The sequence below is a fragment of the Heteronotia binoei genome, chromosome 13, assembly GCF_032191835.1.
Source record: "Heteronotia binoei isolate CCM8104 ecotype False Entrance Well chromosome 13, APGP_CSIRO_Hbin_v1, whole genome shotgun sequence".
Lineage (NCBI taxonomy): Eukaryota > Metazoa > Chordata > Lepidosauria > Squamata > Gekkonidae > Heteronotia > Heteronotia binoei.
Window position 1 is genome coordinate 82,257,916 of NC_083235.1, and position 23,921 is coordinate 82,281,836.

The following is a 23,921-nucleotide window of genomic DNA, read 5'->3' on the forward strand; positions in this document are numbered from 1 at the left end:
TCAGGTTCCTTAGCCTACTGCATTTGGTAAGAGCAAAGCCATTGTATAGATAGCAAAAAGCATTTAATCCTCACTTCTATGGTTCCAGATGGTTATCTATGCAGAAGTATGGAGGGGTCTTGCTTCTCAGGAGGGCTTCCCTTAAACCTCACTGTTAACTGGCTAACTAGCTATCCCCTTAGTAAATCCTCCTTCCAGTTATACCTTTTCTCCACAGTGTCCACCCTTTCCTTCTGTCCAATCAGAGTCCAGAACACCAGGTTCTTTCATCTTTTGGCTGAGAAACACCAAAACCCCCTATTACGTAAGAAAACCATCTACTGTTGCCAAATACTAACTCTGATAATTGGTACCAGAGAGGTTAATATATGTATATCATAATGAATACAATCAACACACTTAACATATATGAGTTCAGAGATAGGTCTTCCCCTCCTCCCCTATGTAAATATATATATAAGGAAAGGGTTATGTGTGTGTATGCAAGGAGCTTTATAGAGTCCCACAAAGATTCTATATGAGCACTACACTTGCTCTATATGATTTACTAACTATTAGATCCACTATAGTTTTCTAATTTATAAAGAAAATTCAACAAATCCATTTAATAAAAAGAAAAATCCCTTCTCTAAGTCTATATTGGATTCCGACCGGCTTTCCCCATTTGGCAACCTCTCCCTCCTTTCTCTATTTTATTACGGCATTGAATAATTATTGTAAAAACTCCCTATAGGAAATAATTTTGGCTTCCTATCAATCTCATCTCCTCCCAACAGGGTATAGATAAACATCCATAGTACTATTATATAGGATTCAGGCTGTTTTGGCAATATTTCTCCACGCAGGACCCATTCTCCATACAAGGGCATTGTCAGAGTTCTCTTCCTCAATGAGATTAATAGACTTGTTTACCAGATCTTCATTATTACTCCCAAGTGTTGAGGACACTTTGTCAAAGTTCACTTTATCAGTTCCAGATGTTTTGAAAAAAACTTGTTTACACCAATTTTGTACAGTTATATAACAGAATATTGGTCCAAATGCACTTTCACCGATCAGTTCATCCTTCAGCCAACTGTTGTTCTATATCCTCCTTTACTTAGAGAAATACAGGCCCTTCAATAGGGACAGTCATATAGAAACATCATATATACAAATCCAACAAGACCCAAATTTGAATTCTTGTTCTACCACAAGGTTTACTAAATTATCTAGGGCTATTATCATAACTCTTTTGTTGGTTGCAGGGATCATGTCCTAAAGGAGCAATTGCCAACTATGCCAGAGTGGTCAAGGTTGCCATTCCTCAGATAAATGAAGATGGTGAAATTATTCCAGTGCTAGGACGTAAGGAAAAGCTCCCACTTCAGGTGCATTGTGGGTGTTCTATATGATACTGGAATTGAATAGGTGGTGGGAAATTCCTGGGTTCTGATTATATGCCATCAATGATGCAGATTTTTTGTGGGACTTTTTATAACGTACTTATAAGGTTGTTCTAGATCAGGGGTCCCCAACCCCCGGGTCATGGACCGGTACTGGTCCTTGGCCTGTTAGCTACTGGGCTGTGCAGGGCCAGCCCTATGGCACATAGTGCCCCAGGCAGCCTCGCTGCCCTGTTGCCCCCCTCTGCGGCACTGCATGGCACCCCGCCTCCTCCTTCTCCCTCCGTTATTCACAATTTTAAGGCCTGGGAAGGGGCAGTGAAGTGCTGCATTCCCAGGCTCTTTAAAGGCTGACCCCTCCCCCGCTAATCAGCTGATCAGTGGGAAAAACCATGCCGAAGGCTGAGCTTCTATGCCCCTCTGGTGTCAAGTCGGCTGAATTCAATAACGAGTCTCTTGGTGAAACAGAGTAACAAGTTTATTGTAAACAGAACTAGAGACCATGGCAGAGATTGAAGGACTAAAATACATAGGCTCTAAACCAGCATTTAAGGTATAGATGAAAGGAATTCCTACGGTGGGGGTAATCTATGCAACACATTTTCGCACTAGGATGCTACTCCCTTCGTTCCCAGGCCGAAGCCTCTCCCACAGAGAGCAAGGCTGGGAAGGCGCCCTTATCTTATTCACATGTTAGCATTTCAAAGCAGACTACACAACAAAGGCCTCTCTAGTGAGGGGGCAGGAAAGTGAGCTAGCAGCAATCGGTGTACACTGTAAAGTACCCAGACTCCTTCACTTCAGAACCAAACTTAATACAGGTATTGAGTAATTCATAGCAGACTTGACATCTGGCACGCTCAGAATCAGCGCTGGGGGCAGCAGCGGTGAGCGACCTGCTTAGAAAGCAGCGCTGCCCTTGCCTCCTCCCACTTCCTTCCCACACCCAGGAAGAAAGTGGGGAGGAGGCAAGGACGGTGTCTCTTTTTCAGCAGGTCATTCGCCGCTGCTATCTGCAGTGCTGATCGTGAGCATGCCAGAGGGAAATAGGAGCCCAGCCTTCAGTGCAGTTTTTCCCGACGATCAGCTGATTGGCCTTTAAAGAGCCTGGGATCACAGCACTTCACTGCCCCTTCCCAGGCCTTAAAATTGTGAAGAACGGAGAGAGGAGAAGACCAGGGAGGCAAACAGGGATTTGCCTAGGGGGTGGGTTGGAGGGGAGGCTGAATTGGTGCTCCCACCCTGCTGACCCTGGGGCCATGGAGTGAGGTAGAGACCTTCACCCACTCCTCATTTAAAGACCCCCATGGGGGGCAGGGCTGGGGTGTGGGGGCAGCTTGGGGCAGCAAAAACCCTAGCACCCCCACCAGTCCATGGAAAAATTGTCTTCCACAAAACCGATCCCTGGAACCAAAAAGGTTGGGGGCCACTATTCTAGATGAGTAAAATGTTCTGGTCAATGACTGTAATAATAAACTGAACTGAACTGACTGTGTCTCTGTGGATAACTCCCCGATGAAATTATGTCTTGAGCAGGGAAATGATGAACTGTGTCAAATTCAAGTGGTAACAACAAAACAAAAGAAAAATAGCTAATGTTTGCAGAGGCTATTTTCTGGCTATGTTGACCTGGTGTGTCCCAGCACACATTGCATACTGGCTGGAGTAGGTTTCATTTCGGAAAGCTTGGGATTAGACAGATGTATGGAGAATAGGCCCATCAATGGCTACTAGATATGGCAATTAAATGGAATCCCCATAATTCAGTGGGAGCAAACCTTAGAGTGATAAAAGCCACTTTGGGTCCAGGAAGGAAGGAAGGAAGGAAGGAAGAACAGTACTAGGAGGAAGCATAACACAATTAACTTGCTGAGCAGATGGAGGCAGCAGCTTTCCCATTATGCATGAATTTGTGAAAGAACTGAACATTGTGAATATTTTCTACACATATACCACAAGTTTTGCAAGATGCTCCCTGGAGGAAGAACCTGATGGTCCGAAACGGGCTTTACTCTGCTAGAGGTCCATTGGAGCTTTTTTCTGGACTTATGATGTTTTGGACTATTCGCACAATTGTGTATATATATGTGTGTGTATATATATAAATATGCACATGCGGTATGTAAAATCGCCCCAACAGTCACCATGTGCCTTTAAATCTGTGTAGGGTTAAAAGAAGCCTGCAAACTGCCTGTGTTTTGGACTCTGTGTGTGCTTTTAAACCTGAGAATGAGGAAAGCTTAATGGGCGGGGTGACCAAGCAGAGCCACATGGGTCTTCCTGGTGAATTTGTAAAAAAAAAAAAAAAGGCAACAGAAACCGTCTCTTAGTTTGGAGGAAAATTCCACCCCTAGGCTGCTCTGCTTTCATTTTCCTGTTAGTCTGAAGAAACTGGTTGAAATACAGGAGATGGTTACATTCAGCAACTCAGTGAGCAAATTGCCCCAGTGAGTTCACAGAAGTGTTTGTGTGCTGTGTTTATTTTGACTGCTTGGTGAGACTGTTTGTGCGCATGTCTGCTTTCATTTAATGGAACTGCAGCTGCTGGAGGGTGAGGAAATGGGAACTGCAAGGGAACTGTACTGCTGTATTTATATTTATCTTATGAAATGAGAAAGCATTCTGGCTCCACCCCCAAAGTCCCCAGATATTTTCTGAGTCAGTCCTGGCAACCCTATCACACCACTTTAGAATCTCTGGAAACACTATGGCAAACCATATCGTTTTTGGCAATCCCTACAGAGGACTAAAGTCAATTCCTGGTTTTTCTGGAAGTTTTTTTTTTTCTCCCATCAGCTGCTGGAGTGCTGGCAGACAAGGCCCACAGGGGGCAGAAGGTCTCCTGCCTCTGGTGGGCAAATGACATCTTAGAGAGAGTTAAGCCTTTTTCCAACTCAGGTAGGGAGACACGTAGTTCAGTGTGTGGCATTCTTGTTCTCATCACCACTTGCCATTGTTCTTCCCTTGATTCTAAGGAGACTGAATACATGCAAAAAGCTTATCATGGCCAGCTAACGGATAATGTCATGCTGGAAGAGAGGAATGTCTTCTGTAGCAGCTACAATGTACGTGTTCTAATAGAAAGGTATGTATGTGGCAGAGCAAATTTTTCCTTGGAATGAGCCAATTCCCTCCATTCAAAACCATTCTAATCTTCTGGTTCCATTGGATTCAACTTTGGGACAATATTAGGAAGCTGATATTGGATTGTATATAAAAATAATTTATTTTGAGCATTATAAATATATTACAATTTAATTCACCTACAACCACAGATGAAATATATTTTTATTTATTGTTGCTTTTCTATACAGTTGCAGCCAAATAACAGTATTCTCATCAATATGAAAACAGAGATACACAATAAATAAATACATACATAAATAACCTTCCAAGTTAATCCCATGTGTATAGAAAAATTCATTTGTTTTTCATTTTTTCAGTACATAAAGGATTAGTTTTGAAAGGTTTTCAATTTTTTTATGCAAAAGAGGGAATGTGAAGGCCACATGGCCCCTGTTCTGCCATTACTTTCCCTGCAGCAGAGGATCTGCAAGGTCTGTGATTGAAGAAGGAAGGAGGGGGTGTTGCACCACCTGAGTCCTCCTCCTTTCTGTACTTGCTGCTGAAGCAAGGGATAGACAAGTATAGCCCAGAAGCAAGGAATAGACAAGTATAGTTCAAGATCTTTATTTCAGCATCATCAGCAGGTACAGGCCTTGTCGGAACTGGCTCTCCCGCCAGTTCCCCACTGAGTTTTGAGATCTCTCTTGTACTGGGAAAATGGCCTCATATCTATCCATCTTGCAGGTGCCACAGCAGCATAGAGCTTTTTCCCTTGCCAGATGCAATGCCATGTCCTCTGCCTTTCTTTATGGCAGATTTAACAAGACAGCCTACTCAGTCAGATACTGTCTCTGTAAGCAAAAATGTGTGGAGAAAGATACGGTGCTGTTGTCCTGCTCTAGAGTGGGCTTAAGATGTCTGTTGTCCCATTGTGTTCTGTATTTTACTAGTAATAAGCTCCAGCTCAATTATGAGAAGTCCAAAATCTTAGTTTTCTCAAAAAAGTGGAGACTTTACAAATGGGTTATTGATGGTAAAGAGATACAGCAAGTCAAGTATTTGAAATACTTAGGTGTTTATTTTCAATATAATGTGACTTGGTCTACCCATTGAAGTATGCAGTGAAGATAGCTAACATCAGTGCATCTGCCATAGCTCGCTTTTTTATGGCAGAGGTAACCAATTTGTGCCAACTGCCATAAAAATATTCAAAGTCAAAGTGATTTCACAACTTCTGTATGGCATCCCAATCTGGATTGGATCTTATAAAGGTGCTATCGAACATGTCCAATCCAAATTCTTGCGTAAAATTCTGGGCATGCCAAAATGTGTCCCATATGCAGTTATCTGCTTAGAAACTGGCATGTCTTTAATGGTTACTAGTGCACTTCAAATTCTGGCTACGCTTGCACTACAACTCTGAACCGGGGAGCTATATCTCTCAAATGCTCTCTGAATTTAATCTGTCAAATTGGTCAGCACAAATAAAATAAAAGCAATGGGTTTATCCCTAGAACTATTGTCCATGCTGTCCTTCACCACTGCAATCCAACAAATTAAAAACAAGTTGCTAGATATTTAGCGCCAAGACCTATACAGTCTGGCTAAGAAGACTTGTTCCCCACTGAGTTTTGAGATCTCTCTTGTACTGGGAAAATGGGAAAAATATCTATCCGTCTTGCAGGTGCCACAGCAGCATAGAGCTTTTTCCCTTGCCAGATGCAATGCCATGTCCTCTGCCTTTCTTTATGGCAGATTTAACAAGACAGCCTACTCAATCAGATACTGTCTCTGTAAGCAAAAATGTGTGGAGTAAGTTACTCATATTCTTTATTGTAATTTGTATACAGATCTTCGTCACAAGTATTTACATCCTCTTTTAGTTAGCATGGTTGATTGTTCTGATGCACTTAAGGTGTATAACCTTTTGAACAATACTTCATCTAGTGTCACTGAGAAAGTGGCTAAGTTTTTTTATTCTGTTTTAAAGGCACGTCAGAGGATCTCATAGAAATAGTTTATGTTTATGCTTTTCCTGATCGTATGCAATCGTTCCATTTTATTTTTTTTAAAAAATCAATTTGCTCTGATATACATCTATATATTTTATGCCAATAAAGGCTGACTTGACTTGACTTGACTTGTTTTGACAAACCCAAAGTGTCCCCCCCCCGTTTGGAGTCGTGCGATCTCTGAATCACTTGTTTGCGTAGGGGAGGGGGTATATAGAGTTTCTCCCCCTTCCACCAGAGCCCGTCTTCGGATTTCTCTAATTGGAGCTCCACCCCGGGTGGGTTGTCCAAGGCAACTTGTTTCAGTTCCATTAGAAATCCCTCCAGGGGCTTGGCTCCCTTGCGGCTCTGCGTACGCATCGTCACTAGGGCACTTAGTTGGGAGGGCATGAACAGTGAGTCTATAACCTCCTTCCTCTTGCTGTCATGTTGAGGGAGGCGGGACAGCGCATCGGCTAGGAAGTTCAGTTTCCCCGGGATGTGGCCCAACTTAAAATTAAACTGCTGAAACAAGTCCACCCATCTCACTTTGTTGTTGAGGTTATGGGTGGCAATAAGGGCGGTCAGGTTTTTGTGGTCCATCCACAGTTCAAAAGGTTCCTTCACCCCACAACAGGAGGAATACACAACAGGTAGTGCCTCCATTTTTCTAGGGCGAGCTTAATGGTGGAGGCTTCTTTGTCCCAAGCAGACCAATTGCGTTCAGCCGGGTTAAATTTCTGGGACAAGTACATACAGGGGTGCAACTGGCTGTCCGGTGCTTCCTGGAGCAACACGGCTGCACGAACAACGTCGTTTGCATCACATTGAACCACGAACCTCTTGTTTTCATCAGGGTCTATTAGGCAGGGCTCGGATGTAAACCGCACCTTCAGTTCATTGAAGGCTTTTTGACACTCCCCTGTCCACTAGAGGCCAGAACTGCCTTTTAAGTCTTGCAGTCCCTTTCCTTTTGTTTTTAACAGTTGGGTGAGGGGTAGAGTGACCTCCACAAAATTATTGATGAACACCCTGTAAAAATTGGTGAACCCGAGGAAACTCTGGAGCTGCTTGCGGGTGTGGGGAGGTTCTCAATCGATCACTGCTTGTACTTTGTTTGGGTCCATCTCCAACCCCCCCCCCCCCCCCGTGGATATGCGGTACCCCAGGAAATCGAGTTCCATTTTATGGAATTCGCACTTGGACAGTTTGGCAAACAGCTTGTGTTCATACAGGGTCTGGAGTACCTTCTCACCAACTGGACGTGCGAGGAGAGATATATATCCTGGGAATACAATAACACATCATCCAGGTAGCAAACCATGACCCTATAATGGTACTTGTGTAACACTTCATTGATGAAGTTTATGAACACTCCTGGAGCCCCCTTGAGGTCGAATGGCATGACCAGATATTTGTATTGTCCGAGTGGAGTGTTAAATGCGGTTTTCCACTTGTCCCCCTCCTAGATGCGCACCCAGAAGTACGCATTCCGGAGATCAAGCTTGGTAAAGTTTTTCCCATGGGCACCTCCCCCAACAGGTTCCAAATGAGTGGGAGAGGGTATGCGTTGCTCATAGAAATCGCATTCAACCCGCGAAAGTCAGTACATAAACGTAAACTTCCGTCCTTTTTCTTTCTGAAGAGCATGGGGGCAGCATGGGGGGACTTGGCTGGTCGTATGAAACCCTTGCGTAGGTTCTGTTCCAAAAACTTTTGTAGCTCTTCCCACTCCCCTCGGCTCATCGAGTACAGTTTGGCTTTGGGCAGTGGCTGCCCCTTTACCAGCTCAATGGCGCAGTTCGTATCTCGGTGAGGGGGGAGCTCGTCCGCCTCTTGGGCATTGAACACCTTATGCACGTCTTGGTACTTGGGGGGTAGGGTGGGCTTTGGTAACGCATAACTTTTCCAGCTGGGGGGGGATGCGGGCCCCACTTTTTGTCCCAGCAGTCTGGGAAGTATATTGCGTTCCCGCTCCATTGGACTAACTGGTCATGATCGGCCAGCCACTCTAAGTTGAGGACGGCTTGGAACTTGGTGGCCGGGGCTATGATGAAGTTGCGGGGCTCCCAGTGTTCTCCCACCCATAGGGCGCACACTTTGTCCCCGTGCTACACGGTTCCCCCTTCATCGAACTCCCGTCCATCTGTTCAAATATATACGATTCCTTAAGGGGCACATTCCTCAGTCCTAACGCCTCTACTAGGCTGGGCGATAGTAAGTCTTTTGAACACCCTGAGTCCAGTAGGGCCCTGATGCAGGAAAACCGTTTTGTGGCTGGGTTCACTAGGCACATAATATAAAGTTCCGGATAATCTCACCCTTAGCGGTCCGGCCATGGCTTGGACCTGCTGTTGCGCGCTCCTCACAGCAGGTCATTGTCGTTTCCTGCCAGCTGGGCTTCTCCATTCTCCCCCTCGGACTCTTCCAGAATCGGTTCCCAGAATTGAAATGCCGTGGACTTTGCTTTGGCGATCGGGGCCCCAATCCCCCGGGTTTTTTCTTTGCTTCCGGCTTAATCGGCGTGGAGGTTCATGGTTATTTCGGCTTGCTTAGGCATTCACTGGCAATGTGATTCTCCCCCACACACTTGAAGCACAGCTTGGCTTTGGCTCTACGGTCTCGCTTCTCTCAGGAGAGTGACTTGGGGGCCTAGAGGGCCCTCCTTGAGGGGGACACTTTGCTGCTTCTTCTGGAGGGTGATCATCTTGTTGCGATCCTCTATCTCACAAGCTAATTGGATCCAACCAACCAGGTCCCTTGGCTCCCCCGCCTTTAGAGCTTCACCATAGATGTTGGAGTTCAGGCCCCTCTTGAATTGTTCGATCCTGGCCCCCTTGTCCCATTGGTGGACCTTTGAATTCAGCACCCTGAATTTGTTGAGATAGTCACGTACCAACCCTACGCCCTGTTTCAGGTCTTGTAGGGCCGATATGGCGTCAGTTTCTTGCAGGGGGTCCTCAAAGTGGTGGTGTAAAGCCCTCAGGAGGTCTGTGGCCGAATTTAGGGCCGGGGACCAACTTTCGAACAGGGTGACATACCACTGGGCTGCCGCCCCATGGAGGCAGCTCCCGATGTACACCACCCACGACTGCTCCGTCAGGAAGTTGCACGCCACACGCTGAGGTGGCCCGGTACCAACATGATGAAATAGGCAAGTTCTGCAGGATCCCCATCGAACCTTGCCTTGCTGATCCGGAGCCCACCTGGCACCGGGACCAGTTTCTCTGGCCAGGGTTGGAGTTGGTGAGCCAGTTTGCCCCCTGTGGGTGGCTCTCCTCCCACTGGCAGCTCTCCTCCCACTGGCAGCTTGCCCCTGGTTTGTTGCCCTTTCGTGGAACGTTGAGGGGGCGCGGCCGTGACCCATTCCACCACAGTCTGCAGCTGTCGGGCAAGGTTGTGCATCTCCTGGATTAGGAAGGCGTGCATAGCCTGCATCTCTTCACGCAGTTGGCTGCTCTGGTTAGCGAGGGCCTCTTGTAGCCACTCGTTAGCACCATTCCCCATGCCGCTTGCATGTTGATAGTCCCCTCCACTCTCATCACCCTGGAACCCCCACAGGTGGTAGGACCTCTGTAGCCCTGAGAGTCGGGTGCGGTGGTGGGGGTCCTCTCTCAGATCTCCAATAATACTCTCCCAGAAATCCATGAAACCCCACTCTCTCCTCTGAACCATCACTGTGGCGGGAGTTACCCTCGGCCCCTCGGTCTTTGGTTCCTCCTCATCAGTTGTAGTTGTTATAGTAGTTCCCGTAGCTTGGTCCTGTTCACCAGCCATCATTGTCTGGGTTCAGGCCACTCAGGAATAAAAAGGAGTTCCAACAAAATGTCAGACCCAGAGGCAAGGAATAGACAACTATAGTTCAAGATCTTTATTTCAGCATCATCGGCAGGTACAGGCAGGGTCGGAACTGGCTCTCCCGCCAGTTCCCCACTTTTATAAACCCCTGCCTTGACCGTTACAATTCAAGCCAAGCACTCCAAGCAGCAGTGGGGATTTTGCGCGGGCTCCCTCCTACTCTATCATCACCCCAGGTGCCTGTTATCTACCCCTTCGGTTACATCTCCACCAGCTCCCTTGACCTTGGTTGCATAGTAACATACAAGTTCCCAGACACGCTACCCTCCCTCTAGATAAGCAGCAAGGATGGTTCAAAGCAAAGCAATCAGCCAGCATAGCAGCACAAGCGGTAGCATTGTATAACTCTTAGGCATTTGAATACATATGGCAAGAGGAACAAAATGGGGTGACTCTTGACAACTGCTCTCACACACTGCCTGAGCAGAGATATTCCATCCTCCCTGGCCTGCTACTTAGGATTTTGTCCTGCTATTTAAGCCACCCTTCCAGTTCCCTCCCAGGACTGGCTCATCCCTGCAGCTCTTTCACCCAACCAGCCACCTACTATGTTGCTCCCTCTCCCAAGTGGGACTTGACAATGTGACAAGCTCCCCTGGCTGCCAACCTTGAGTACTTAGCCCAGACTCTCCCACCCCACCCTCCTTGTTTTGTCTTGGGTGGGCCATTGTGACTGCTGACCAAGTACACCTTGTCTCATCTGGAGTGAGTGATGGTTGCAAGTCCAGGTGGGTCCCACTGTTGTCCATTTGTCAGATTGTGCTCTTTGCAACATAAAAATAAGAACTAAAACAAAAACTTTCAAAAGTAACTGTTTTGTATGTTGTCGAAGGTTTTCATGACCAGAGTTCATTAGTTGTTGTAGATTTTCTGGGCTGTATGGCCATGATCTTAGCATTGTAGAACCTGACGTTTTGCCAGAAGCTGTGACTGGCATCCTCAGAGTTATAACACAGAAGGATAGAGTTCTCTCTGTGTCAAAGTGAGAAGATGGTAGGCAGGTAATTTATATCTACTCAGGAAGGTGGGGTAGGGCTGATTCATTATCTTGTAGAAGTCTCCCAGGTTGTGACATTCTAATGGAGGAGCTTCCCTGATGAGGTTCTTTTGCCTATGGACTGGCTGTTGAAATTCCAATCTTATCTGGAGTGCTGTTGTAAGATGTAGAGCATTTTATGTTTTTCAGGACAGAAAACCATGCCCTATTCATTTTTAAACTGTCTTCTTTCTTGTTGAAATTGTGTTTCTGAAAAGTGATTAAACCAAAGGTGAAACAAACAACTGAGGAAAAATAGCCTTCCTGTAAAGTGTTTTTGCCATATATCAAAGGAATCACTGATCAGATGGGGAAACGTATAAAAAAACACAACCTACAAACAATATTCAGACCCACCAAAAAATACAACAGATGCTACGATCAGCAAAAGACAGAAGAGACCCCCTCACTTCTGCAGGAGTATACCACATACCCTGTAGTTGTGGACAGGTTTACATTGGGACCACACGTAGCATCCAGACAAGAATAAAAGCACATGAAAGACACTTCAGATTTGACCAGCCTGAAAAATCAGCAATGGCTGAACAAAGCATAACTCAAACAGGACACAGTATCTTATTCCAAGACACTGTAATGCTGGACAACGCATCCAGTTACCATGTCAGATTACACAGGGAGCCATTGAAATCCATAAACAGAATTTTAACAGGAAAGAAGAGAGTTTAAAAATGAATAGGGCCACGGAAGCCTCAATACCGGGTCACAAGAAAAGCCAAAGCTAGCCCTACCCCAGCAAAGCATGAGCTCTGCTTCCTTCCTTTCCAGTCTCTGTTTGTAGATAAAAGCTAGGCTTGAAGACTGACACAGGCTGCAAAGCCTGAGCTCTGTTTTCCTTCCTTCCCCTGTCTCTGTGTTATGCAGACAAAAGCTAGGCTTGAAGACTGACACAGGCTGCAAAGCCTGAGCTCCATTTCCCTTTCTTCTATCCCCCAACATCTCTGTATTGTGCAGATAAAAGCTAGCCTTGAAGACTGACACTGGCTGCAAAGCCTGAGCTCCCTTTGGCTTCCTTCCATCCCCCAAATCTCTGTGGTGCACAGAGAGGAGCTGGGCTGCCTCTCCTTCCTTCCCTCCCCCCCACACAGTGTTTGAGAGAAAAGCAGGAGTCCACTGGCACTTTAGACTCATGAAGTGTTCTTCAAGGTATGAGCTTTCATGTGCCTTGCAGTATGTTCTTTTGGGGAGATTTCCCTGGGAGGCCTGGGTGGAAAAGAAGGGGAGGGGATGTCAAAAGGGGCAGGGAGTGGGCATTCCAGTAGCTATTTTTTTTAATCAAACGATCCCTGGGCAGAATTGTTGTTGGCTGGGGTCATCTGATGGTGAGTAAGGCTTTCTTTTTGTTTGTCCCCGCTTCTTTCTTTCCCTGCAAGTGATGCTCTGTCTGTATTCTTGGTGCTGGGGGGAGGGGGAAGCAACAGTGGGAGGGCTTCTAGTGCCCTGGCCCCACTGGTGGACATACTGGTGCTTTTTGGGCACTATGTGAGAAAATTTTTGACTAGATGGTCCACTGGCCTGATCCAACATGGCTTCTCTTATGTTCTTTCTTTTCTTTTCTTTTCTTTTCTTTTCTTTTCTTTTCCTTTCCTTTCCTTCCATTTCATTCTTTCCCTTTCTCTGTCAAGTCAGCTGAATTCAATAACGAGTCTTTGGTTGAAACAAAGTAACTAGTTTATTGAAAGCAGAAATGAAGACCATGATAGAGATTGAAGGACTGGGGTACATGGACAGTAACCAAGCATTTAAGGTATAGATCAAAGGATTCCTATGGGCGGGGCACTCTATGCAGTATATTTTCGCACAAGGATGTTACTCCCTCGTTCCCAAGCCTTGGCGCTTAACACTCCCACAGACACCCAGCTTGAGAAGGCTCCACAATCTTGTTCACATATCAGCATTTCAAAGCAGACTACACAACAAAGGCATAGCTAAGAGGAGGAGGGGGGGAGGAGAGGTAGCTAGCAGCATCGGTGTTCAGTAAGAGCCCAGAATCCCTTGCTTCTGAACCAGAGTTAGACAACATGTTAATAACAATACAGCAGACTTGACATACTGCCCCCCCTAAGCCCCCCCTACGGCGCGGGCTCGAGGTTGCTCCTGATTATGGCTCTATGTTTCGGAACTGTGCTTCGTTGACTCTGATTGGTGCCAATCGGTCGAGTGCGGGCTTCGACGAAGTAAGCTGCAATGAAATACAGGGTGGATTTTACCAAGAGCCGGAGGCAAATCTAATTCCACCGTTACTGGGTTAATTACCCACTTGATCTTAAAGGGCCCCACGAATTTACAAGCCAGCTTCCTGGATGGTTGGGAAAGGGGTAGATTTTTCATTGACAGGTATACTGAGTCCCCAACTTTTAGTTCCCAGACTGGCACGTGAGACTTGTCGTATTGCCTCTTGTAAGCCTCTTTTGCTGTTTTTAAGTTTTCCTGGATAGCTGGCCAGCACTGGCTAGGTCCCTGCCACCACTGCTCGAAGGCAGAGCCCGTCCCTGGACCTTCCCCCTCCCCGGCAGCATCGGGATTGGTTTTCCCTCATACCCAAACACTGTGGAGAAGGGGGAGGCTTTAGTGGAACTGTGAGCACTGTTGTTATAGGTATATTCTGCAAAAGGGAGGAGGTCTACCCAGTCGGACTGGCGTTGACTCACAAAGCATCGCAAATACTGTTCCAGCACCACGTTCACTCTCTCCGTCTGTCCGTCCATCTGGGGGTGGTATGCTGAGCTTAGCCCCTGCTCCATTCCTAACAGTTTGCAGAACTCCCGCCAAAAGGTGGCAACGAACTGAGGCCCCCGGTCACTAATAACCTTGTCTGGAATTGAGTGGAGTTTGGCCACATGATCAAAGAATAGGGCGGCCAGTTTCTTGGCTGTGGGTAATTGGGCACAGGGGATGAAATGGGCTTGTTTTGAAAACATGTCCACCACCACCAAAATGACTGTTTTCCCCCTCGACGAAGGGAGTTCTACTATGAAATCCATGGACACAATGGACCAGGGGCGTTTGGCTGTTTCTAGTGGCAGCAAGAGACCCGGGGGCTTCCCTCCCCTCTTCTTCGCCATTATGCACACCGGGCAACCGGTCACAAATTCTGACACGTCCTTTCGTAGAGACGGCCACCAAAACTGCCGGTTCACTAAGTGCAAGGTTTTTACATAGCCAAAGTGACCGGCCAGCTTGGACGAATGGCACAGTTGCAAGATTTCCCTTCTCAGTGACATCGGTACGTAGAGTTTCTCCCCCTTGTACCACAACCCGTCCTTTCCCTTCTGCACCCCCTCGGGCCGCCCACCTCCCTCCCTCTCGGTCTCCAAGGCGATGCGCTCGCGGCTGAGCCCGTCTAGCTCCCTCCTTTTCTGTGAGCGGGTGGTGACCATGGCCACCACCTGCATGGGGGAAATTAGCAAGTCAACCACCTCTTCCCTCTGACTTTCGTGTTGCGGGAGCCTGGATAGGGCGTCGGCTAAGAAATTCCGGGTCCCCGGGATGTGTTTTAGGGTGAAATCGAACTTTGAAAAGAATCCTGCCCACTGGATTTGCTTTTCACTTAATTTCCTCTTCCCGGTGAGGGCTTCGAGATTTTTGTGATCAGTCCAGATCTCGAATGGCACCTTAGCTCCCTCCAACCACGATCTCCAGGTTTTTAGTGCAAACATGACTGCGAAAGCCTCCTTGTCCCACACTGACCAATTTCTCTGCTCGTCAGAGAACTTCCGCGAGATGTAGGCACAGGGCCGTAGCTTCCCCTCCCCGTGCCTCTGCATGAGAATGGCTCCTACGGCGACGTCGGAAGCGTCGCATTGGACCACAAAGCCCTTTTGCTCATCCGGGTGGCTCAGGACTGGCTCACTAGTGAACAGTTGCTTGAGCCTGTCAAAAGCCGCCTGGCAAGCGGGCGTCCAGTTTAGCTTGGCCCAGGAGCGTTTCGCGTCCTCCCCCTTCCCCTTTGTCCTGAGGAGGTCAGTCAGGGGTAGGGCGATCTGGGTGAACCCCTCAATGAATCCTCTGTAAAAATTGGAGAATCCGAGAAATGATTGGAGCTGTCTACGTGTCCTCGGGGGAGGCCACTCTAATACCGCCTGGACTTTCGCAGGGTCCATGGCTAGTCCGTCCCTGGACACTCGGAATCCGAGGTAGTCCAATTCAGTGCGGTGAAATTCACATTTAGACAGTTTGGCATACAGCTGGTGCTCTAGCAGGGTGGTCAGCACCTCCCTCACCAATTTTACATGGGACTGCTCATCCTGCGAGTAAATAATGATGTCATCCAGGTACACCACCACCCCCTTGTACAGAAATTTTCTCAACACATCATTTATAAAGTTCATGAATACCCCAGGCACCCCCTGCAACCCAAACAGCATAACCAAATACTCAAATTGTCCCATTGGGGTGTTGAACGCCGTCTTCCACTCATCCCCCTCTTTGATGCACACTCGGAAGTACGCGTCTCTCAAGTCGAGTTTTGTGAAGATTCCCCCCCCCCCCCGCCACCGTGTTCAATAAGTCTTTGATGAGGGGGATGGGGTAGGCATTGGACATTGATATCGCATTTATCCCGCAAAAGTCAGTGCAAAGTCTAAGCGTATTATCCTTCTTCTTCCTAAACAAAACTGGGGCCGCGTGGGGGGCCGTTGCGGGTCTGATGAAACCTCTCTTCAAGTTCAAGTCTAAGAATTTGCGCAGTTCCTTTTTCTCAGCCCACCCCATCTGGTAGAGTTTGGCCCGGGGCAGACTTTCTCCGGGGATTAGCTCTATAGCACAGTCTGTGTTCCGATGGGGGGGGGGTAATTGGTTGGCCTCCCGCTCGCTGAAAACCTCCATCAGGTCACGATAGGCGCTCGGGACCTGGTGCACCTCCTCTACCAGGACGCACGCCCTCTCTCGGGCGGCGGGCGCTCGCGGCCCCCATGCCGGGTTCCATAGGTGCCCGCTACAGTCTGGGTTGGGGAACCTGATGGTCTGTGCCTTCCAGCGGATAAGGGGCTCATGTTTTTCCAGCCACCCCACTCCCAACACCACGGGATAGCCGCACGCTTGGGCAATGACAAAAGTCTCCAGGTCCCAATGGCCCTCAATCCCCAAGGGGCATGGCTCTGTTTCCTGCGTACACGGTTCCCCCCCCCCATCACCGACTCGTCCATCTGCTCAAACAACATGGGGTGGGGCAGTTGTGCGCGCTCCAGTCCCAGGGCCTCCACCACCTTGGGGGAGATTAGTTCCCGGTTGCACCCTGAGTCTACAAGGGCTCGAATCTGCAGGAATCTTTTCAATTTTGGGTTAAATAGTTTTACCATCACAAAGTACAGTCTTCCCGTGGTTTTTACCGTTAGTGGTGCCTTTTCCCGATCGACCTGCTGGTTGGCACCACTCAAAGCAGGTCGAAGTCGTTTCCCGCCGGCTCCTCTTCCCACGCGAGGTCAGCCAGTTCCGCGGACAGGCGGACCTCTTCTTCCTGTAGCTCCTCCTGCACCATCAACGCACTGCTTTTCGCTGCATCCTTAGGCCGGCCAGGGGCCTTCTTGGGGTCCGGGGTGCTCTGCCTGATTGACCCCGGCGCCGGGGCGGTCCCAGAGGGAGGCTGAGGGCAGTTGGAGGCGAGGTGACTTGGGTCGCTGCACCGGAAGCAACGGCGGGGCCCCGCGGGCGCGACCGCCGGCGGTTTCTTGGCTTTAGGGAAGTCGACCTTCCCCGGGGTGGTCTTGGGTCCCCCCTTGCCCGCCGCCAGCGCCTGGCGCAGCATGGCCACTCTTTTCAGGTTGGTTTCCACCTCTCCCACGAGCTGGATCCACCCCACTAGCGTGTCTGGTTGGGCTTGGGTGAGAGCCTGATCCAGGATGCTGGGGTTCAGCCCGTTCGTGAAGTGCTCGATCTTCATCACTTCGTTCCAGTTCCGGGCTCGGGCGGCGTTCGCCTGGAAATCTGCCGCATATTCTCGGATGGATCGGGCCCCCTGCTTCATGTTCTGCAGCGCTGAAAGCGCTCTGGCCTCTTGCAGGGGGTCCTCGTACTGGGTCAGTAGAGCTTGCACGAACGTGTTCACGAAGTGCAGGAGCGGGCTGTTGGTTTCACACAGGCTCACATACCACTTCTTAGCAGGACCCCGCAGCTTTGACCCCAAATAGTCCACTCGGCTCACCTCATCAGGGAACAGATCTCCCCAGTAGTACATGTAGCTATTCGCTTGGATTGCAAAATAGTTCACTTCCTCCGGATCCCCGTCGAAAGTTGCATCCAGCTCTCGACCCCCCCCCCCCTAGGTCTCGCTGCCTGGCCGGGGCGGGGGCCGCCGCCGGCGCTTGGGGGCCCGCTGGGGTGACGGGTGGAGGTTGGCTCGGCCGTCCTCGCAGCCCACCAGCTGCCCGGGGCTTGTGTCACGGTCGCCTCGGCTCCTTCCTCCGGCTCGCCCGGGTTGGTAGCCGCGGCTTCGGCCAGCTGCACCCGCTTGGTGTGGCGGGTCATAATCGCCTCCCGGCGGATCGGGGCCTGGTCCATTAGCGTGGTCGAGATCCTCGGCTGGTATTGCCGGGGAGTAACTACCAGCTGAAACTGGGGAGGGGAAGCCGCGGTCCTTCTGGCAGTGTGAATGTGCCAGGGTGTCTCGGCCCCCTCCGCTCTTGGTGGGAGTTCTCCGTTGTCCGGAGGCTGGTCGGACATTGCCTTTTCAGTTGCCGGAAAGGTTGAACTCCAAAATAGGGAGTCCTTCAAAAAGTCAAGTCAGCTGAATTCAATAACGAGTCTTTGGTTGAAACAAAGTAACTAGTTTATTGAAAGCAGAAATGAAGACCATGATAGAGATTGAAGGACTGGGGTACATGGACAGTAACCAAGCATTTAAGGTATAGATCAAAGGATTCCTACGGGCGGGGCACTCTATGCAGTATATTTTCGCACAAGGATGTTACTCCCTCGTTCCCAAGCCAAGGCCTTGGCGCTTAACACTCCCACAGACACCCAGCTTGAGAAGGCTCCACAATCTTGTCCACATATCAGCATTTCAAAGCAGACTACACAACAAAGGCATAGCTAAGAGGAGGAGGGGGGGAGGAGAGGTAGCTAGCAGCATCGGTGTTCAGTAAGAGCCCAGAATCCCTTGCTTCTGAACCAGAGTTAGACAACATGTTAATAACAATACAGCAGACTTGACATTCTCTTTCTTCCTTTCCTTCCATTTTTACTGGATGAAACTTTTCTGTTCATCATACTGTTGTTGCAGACATAGGAGCTCTGCCAGTGAAAAGTTGGCACCCCCAGTTGTAGCCACCTGGCCTTTCTATGAGATTTCTGTGTGAGTGAGTAAAAGTGAGAGAGAGCTGTGGGGCAGAAAGAGATTATTGGAGATTACTGCTATATATCTCAACAGCACTGGAAGTGATGGTACCATGAGCCCGCCTTAGTGGGGATGACAGGATATAAGTGGAATAAAATAAATAAATAAACTTGGCACCATTTTACTGGTCCTGCTTTTGCTGTCTGACACCAAAATGTGTCCTCCTGTAGATATTAAAAAGGATGGAAGAAGTTCACTGGCTAAATATCTTCACAACAGGTTACTTTTAAAGGCATGGGAAACAGGGCCAGTAAAAAGCTGCAAGCCCCTGATAAATATCCCTTTTGGGATAACTGCAGAAAAGCAGTTTGGGGGAAGTGTTTGTGAGTTTCCTGCATTGTGCAGGGGGTTGGACTAGATGACCCTAGAGGTCCCTTCCAACTCTATGATTCTAAGCTTGTATGAACTTCATATAGCTTGAAATTAATTCATTAATTGCAATACAATTCTCTGCTACCTTTCACGGCAATTTTCCAGTGTTTCAGCCAAGGAAAAGTATGAAAAATAGCTGTCAAAAGATTTTCTTGAAAACAAGCGAGCTTGGTTGTAGCTTGAGACAGGGTTCCAGTAGTAGCAGTTGAAGGTAGGGCCTCCTAAATGTGACAGCATATTTTGAAGTAGAGCAGCTGTCAGGGTGCAGTGTGGGTAGTATACAGTGCTGGCATTCCTGAAGGCAATGCCAACAGCACTCCCAACTGAATACACTGGCCAGTGCTGCTGAGGAAGGGGTATGTAGGTGGTGCAAACAATTGAACATGGGCATTAGGAGTGCTTGCAAGCTGGAGAAGGACACACAAGCAGATAGGTGCATGCAGGTGTGGGGGTGGAAAGAGAGGACCCTGAGAATGTATGAAAAAGTTGCAGACCGCCCACTTTCCACCCCCATTTTGGCTCAGCATGAGTTTCAGAGAGATTTCTCTGAAACGAAGTTACTTCAGAAGAAGAGGCAGGTTTGGGGGAGTGCTCTGGAAGTGACATCACAGGAAGAGGTGGAGTTTGATTTAGTGTCCCCCAGAAGTGACATCACTTGGCCCTTGACACCACAGGAAATGACATAATTCCTGTCTCCCAGCTCCACCCCCAAATTTTAGTGGGCCATGAAGGAGAAGTGTAAAAATAACTGGGCCACATAGAAAAATAGTTTGGGAAATCCTATTCTACAAGATAATGACTTAGACCTACCCCATCTTGAGTAGATATAAATTACTTGCCTATCATCTTACTTTGACACAGAGAGAACTCTAACTTTCTGTGTTACACCTCTGAGGATGCCAGTCACAGCTGTTGGCAAAATGTCGGGTTCTACAATGCCAAGACCACGGCTATACAGCCCAGAAAATCTACAACAACTAATAACTTTTTTTGTGTTAGGAAACAAAATAAAACATGGGATTGTTTTGATCCACAGTCATTACTTTATTTGCTCTATTTATATCCTGCCTTTCACCACATTGAAGCCTCTGCTTCTTTTCTCAGTGAGGATCCAGGTAGAGTGATCCACTACAGTGGTGGAAATCTGGTGGCCTTTGGTTCTGTGGACCGCAAAATTCATTTTCTGGATGTGAATGAAGTGAAGGAAGTTCATCCTCTACTTTTTGGCCATGCTGGTAGGATCCATGCCATATACTTCAATGAACAGAAAGGCCTCCTTCTAAGTGGAAGCTATGATCTTAGTATCAGGTAAGCTGTGCAGGTGCTTCAAATGTCCTTCCAGTGCATGTAAATATAAATACTCTGGAAATAATCCATTAGAAAAACAGATCTAACTGAATTCAATGCAAGTTATGTGCCTGACTTTTGTGGTAGCGTACTTAACTTTATTTGTATTTTGTCCCTTAAGTATGAAAGTAATGAGGGTGGATTGGTTTCCATATGCATTTAAGTGGTGAGCAGAAACACACCTGCAGAAAATGAGAATGGTGGTTGATTGCCTTGGGAACAATGTAACACAGCAAACTCCATTTCTGCCCCTGGATCAAGACCTGGATTGTTAACCTTCTACAAACACAAATTCCATGGGTAGATCCCATTTTACCAAAAGGTTTGGGAACTGATTTTCAGTGCAATCTTGGGGGTGGGGGGCAAAAGTGCACTGGTGTACACTACAGATTCATTGGTATGTCTTCAATGTGTGCCAGTGGAGTATCTCAGCATCAGCCAGCCTAGGTGTGGCAACACCAGGGAGCAATGCTGGAGTCAGCTGGTGTGTTGGCAAGTAAGGGAGCAGGCCCGGGGGGATGGCAGGGATTAAGTGGCTTGTTAACCTGCGTTAGCCTGGGAACACCCCTGAAAAACAGGAAAGTTATGACATCAAAAACCACAGCATAGCTCATAAAACAAAAACAGCTAAGTGATTCCCCAATCACAGCCCCCCCCCCCAGCACAACATAAACCCTAGTTGGGACACTCCATAATACAGTAGATAGGGTGCTCAGGGGAGGCACAGAGAGGGTAGCACTTAGCACTAACACTCAACGGGAGATGAGAGTCCTATGTATTATTTACACTATTTATAATCTGCCTTTCTCACTGGGACTCAAGATGGATTACACAAAGTATATCAATACAATCAACAAGATGGGACATTCAATGAACAATGAAATTGGATTTGGGTTGTAAAACAAACCAGAAGTCTAGAAAACAGAATTGAAGCAAAGTCTAAGTATTAACATGATATATTAAATGATGTAAAATTACACAGTGGGATCCAACCCACAGCAAACTATAATACAGTAGAAAGACCAAGTAACTTTGTGAAGCCTTTTGAGTAGTGCTACCCTACTGCCTTGCATAGAAAAGCTCTCTTGAATAACTGAATTCTGCATCATATGTGGAAAGCTGCGAGAGTGGGAGGCAGGTGTACAGGTAGTTGTTGATTCTGGCCAGTTGTTGGTTGACACCCGCAGAAGGCCTTGCTCAGATGAGCAGTGTTGTAGTGGCAGAGCATGGGGGAGAGATGGTCTCAGACATATGAGGTTCTAAGGCCATAGAGGGTTTTGTATGTGATAACCAATACTTTAAATTCGACCTGCTAACTGATAGGCAGTGGAGTGACTGTAGAATGGAAGTGATATGCATGCTCCATCTAGCGCCTAATAATAGCCAAACTATGGCTTTCTGCACCAACTGGAGTTTCTGACTTGATGAAGGGGATGAAAGTAATGAGTAATTGTAGGGGAGACCAATGTACAGTGCAATACAGTAGTCTAGTTTGGACATCACTGTGGAATGGATCCAGATGGTCAGATAAACCTTCTCAAAGTAAAGAGAAATTTTTTTAACTAGGTTGAATTGGAAGAAAGACTTTTTTTGCAACTGCATTAACTTGCTTCTCCAGTGACAATATTGGGTTCAAAGTAGGAGTCTAGTAGCACCTTTAAGACCAACAAAGTTTTATTCAAAATGCAAGCTTTCATATGCATGCATACTTCATCAGACAAGTTGGGTTCAGTGTAACCCTGAGACTCTTCAACTGAGTTGGCTAGGGTCAGCTGAATACCTCTATCTTCTCAATCAGCAATACTTCTGTCTTTCCAGGATTCAGTTTCAATTTGTTCACTCTTGGCCATTTAACCACAGCAGCTAGGCAGTGGTTTAAGACCTCTGCCACATCACCAGATTTGGTTAATAATATACATAGCCAGGCCTTGAATTCAGTGAGAGTTCACAGGAGTGCAGCTCCTGATCCTTTCTGAGAGTTCCACCTCCTCCTTCCCACCTTGTCCATTGAATAGTAGGTGCAGCTGGATGAGCTGCACCACCTACTTTTCTACAAAATGACCCCTGTATATAGCAGTGTATTGTCTGCATATTGATGGCAGCCAACCCTTATTAATGGCTTTGCTACATTCTCAAAGTGATTCCAGATGAAGAAGTGGCCTGGGTATCCACCAAGTCACGGGCATCAGCTATCTCGAATCATTGCCCTCTTATGCACATACATTGATTCTTAAATTTAAGTCAAGGCTGTTTTTTATTATTAATGTTTATCTTCCTCCTCAGTTTCAGCAATTACTTGTAAAAGAACAATGCTCTAGACTTGAAAAGTATATACGTAATTTAATACTTTTGTATACTGAAGCCTCTGGCGAGGTTGGTGAGCCCAGCCTGCCCATCCGGTTATACCGCCGGACATTCGGTCGCACCATGACGTGGCAAACTCTGTGAGAAACAGGGGGGACCAGCGGGAAGGTGTTGCCACGGATGCAGTAATGCAGGAGAGGCCATTGTAGTGACCATCTGCCAGGCATAGCCGGACAGTGACAACGCGGCGTTCACTACACCGGGAAGGAGAGGCTATGTATTGCGCATACACTTTCCCTGGGGGGCAGGATACCCAAGAGGGAGCCCACCCCTCCCCCCCCAACCTCGCCAGCCAAGAGAAGGAAAACTCTAACATCAAACCCAGGCAGATAGAGCTCAGTAATGTAACACCCACCACCTGGAGGACTTGCTGCCGGCGTCCCGGCTTACTGGGCCATGGCAGATGACCCCAAGGTGAAAGGGTGGAGCCAGTACCGCGCACACTGTGCTTCACCTAAAAATTCCTCTGCGCAGGCCTGAAGGGCATATCCACATCCACAACCCACAACACACCAAGACCTGCAGCGATAGGCAAGGGGCGAAACGGCAGGTGGAAGATGCCACTGGAAGCCGCAGTCCCGATCCTGCATGTAGGCGGTTCAGGGTATTGGTCGCCTGATGCTGACCCGGAGACGAAAGCATCTTTCGGCAGCACCCTGAACGACCAAGAAGCTGTTATTTCGTTGATACCTAAGGAAGATAGAGATGTCACGAACGTAAAAAATTATAGACCAATTTTGCTATTAAATAATGACTATAAAATATTTACAAGAATCTTGGCAGAATGGCTTAAACAACATTTGATAAACTTTATAAAGGAAGATCAAGCAGGATTTCTTTCCAAAAGACAAATAAGAGACAATATTAGAACTGTTGTAAATATTGTAGAATATTATGGAAGACATCCAGAAAAAGAAGTAGCATTATTCTTTGCAGATGCAGAAAAAGCATTTGATAATTTAAATTGGGACTTTATGTTTGCAGTAATGGAAAAAATGGAGCTGGGTAAAAACTTTATAAGAATGATAAAATCAATATATTCTGAACAAAGTGCAAGGTTGTGTATAAACACAGATCTTATAGAAGATATGAAAATTAGCAAAGATACTAGACAAGGCTGTCCACTTTCACCATTGTTGTTTATAATGACT

At 47.5% G+C, this 23,921-nt stretch overlaps 1 protein-coding gene across 1 annotated transcript in view; it reads left to right on the forward strand.

Moving 5' to 3' along the window:
- LOC132581737 (F-box and WD repeat domain containing protein 10B-like) overlaps positions 1-23,921 on the forward strand; it is a 159,599-nt gene that overhangs the window by 29,537 nt on the left and 106,141 nt on the right. Inside the window, exons 5-7 of the mRNA XM_060253132.1 lie at positions 1,248-1,370; positions 4,361-4,470; positions 20,164-20,367. Of these exons, the coding sequence (XP_060109115.1) occupies positions 1,248-1,370; positions 4,361-4,470; positions 20,164-20,367 (437 nt within the window). The remainder of the gene's footprint in view (positions 1-1,247; positions 1,371-4,360; positions 4,471-20,163; positions 20,368-23,921) is intronic.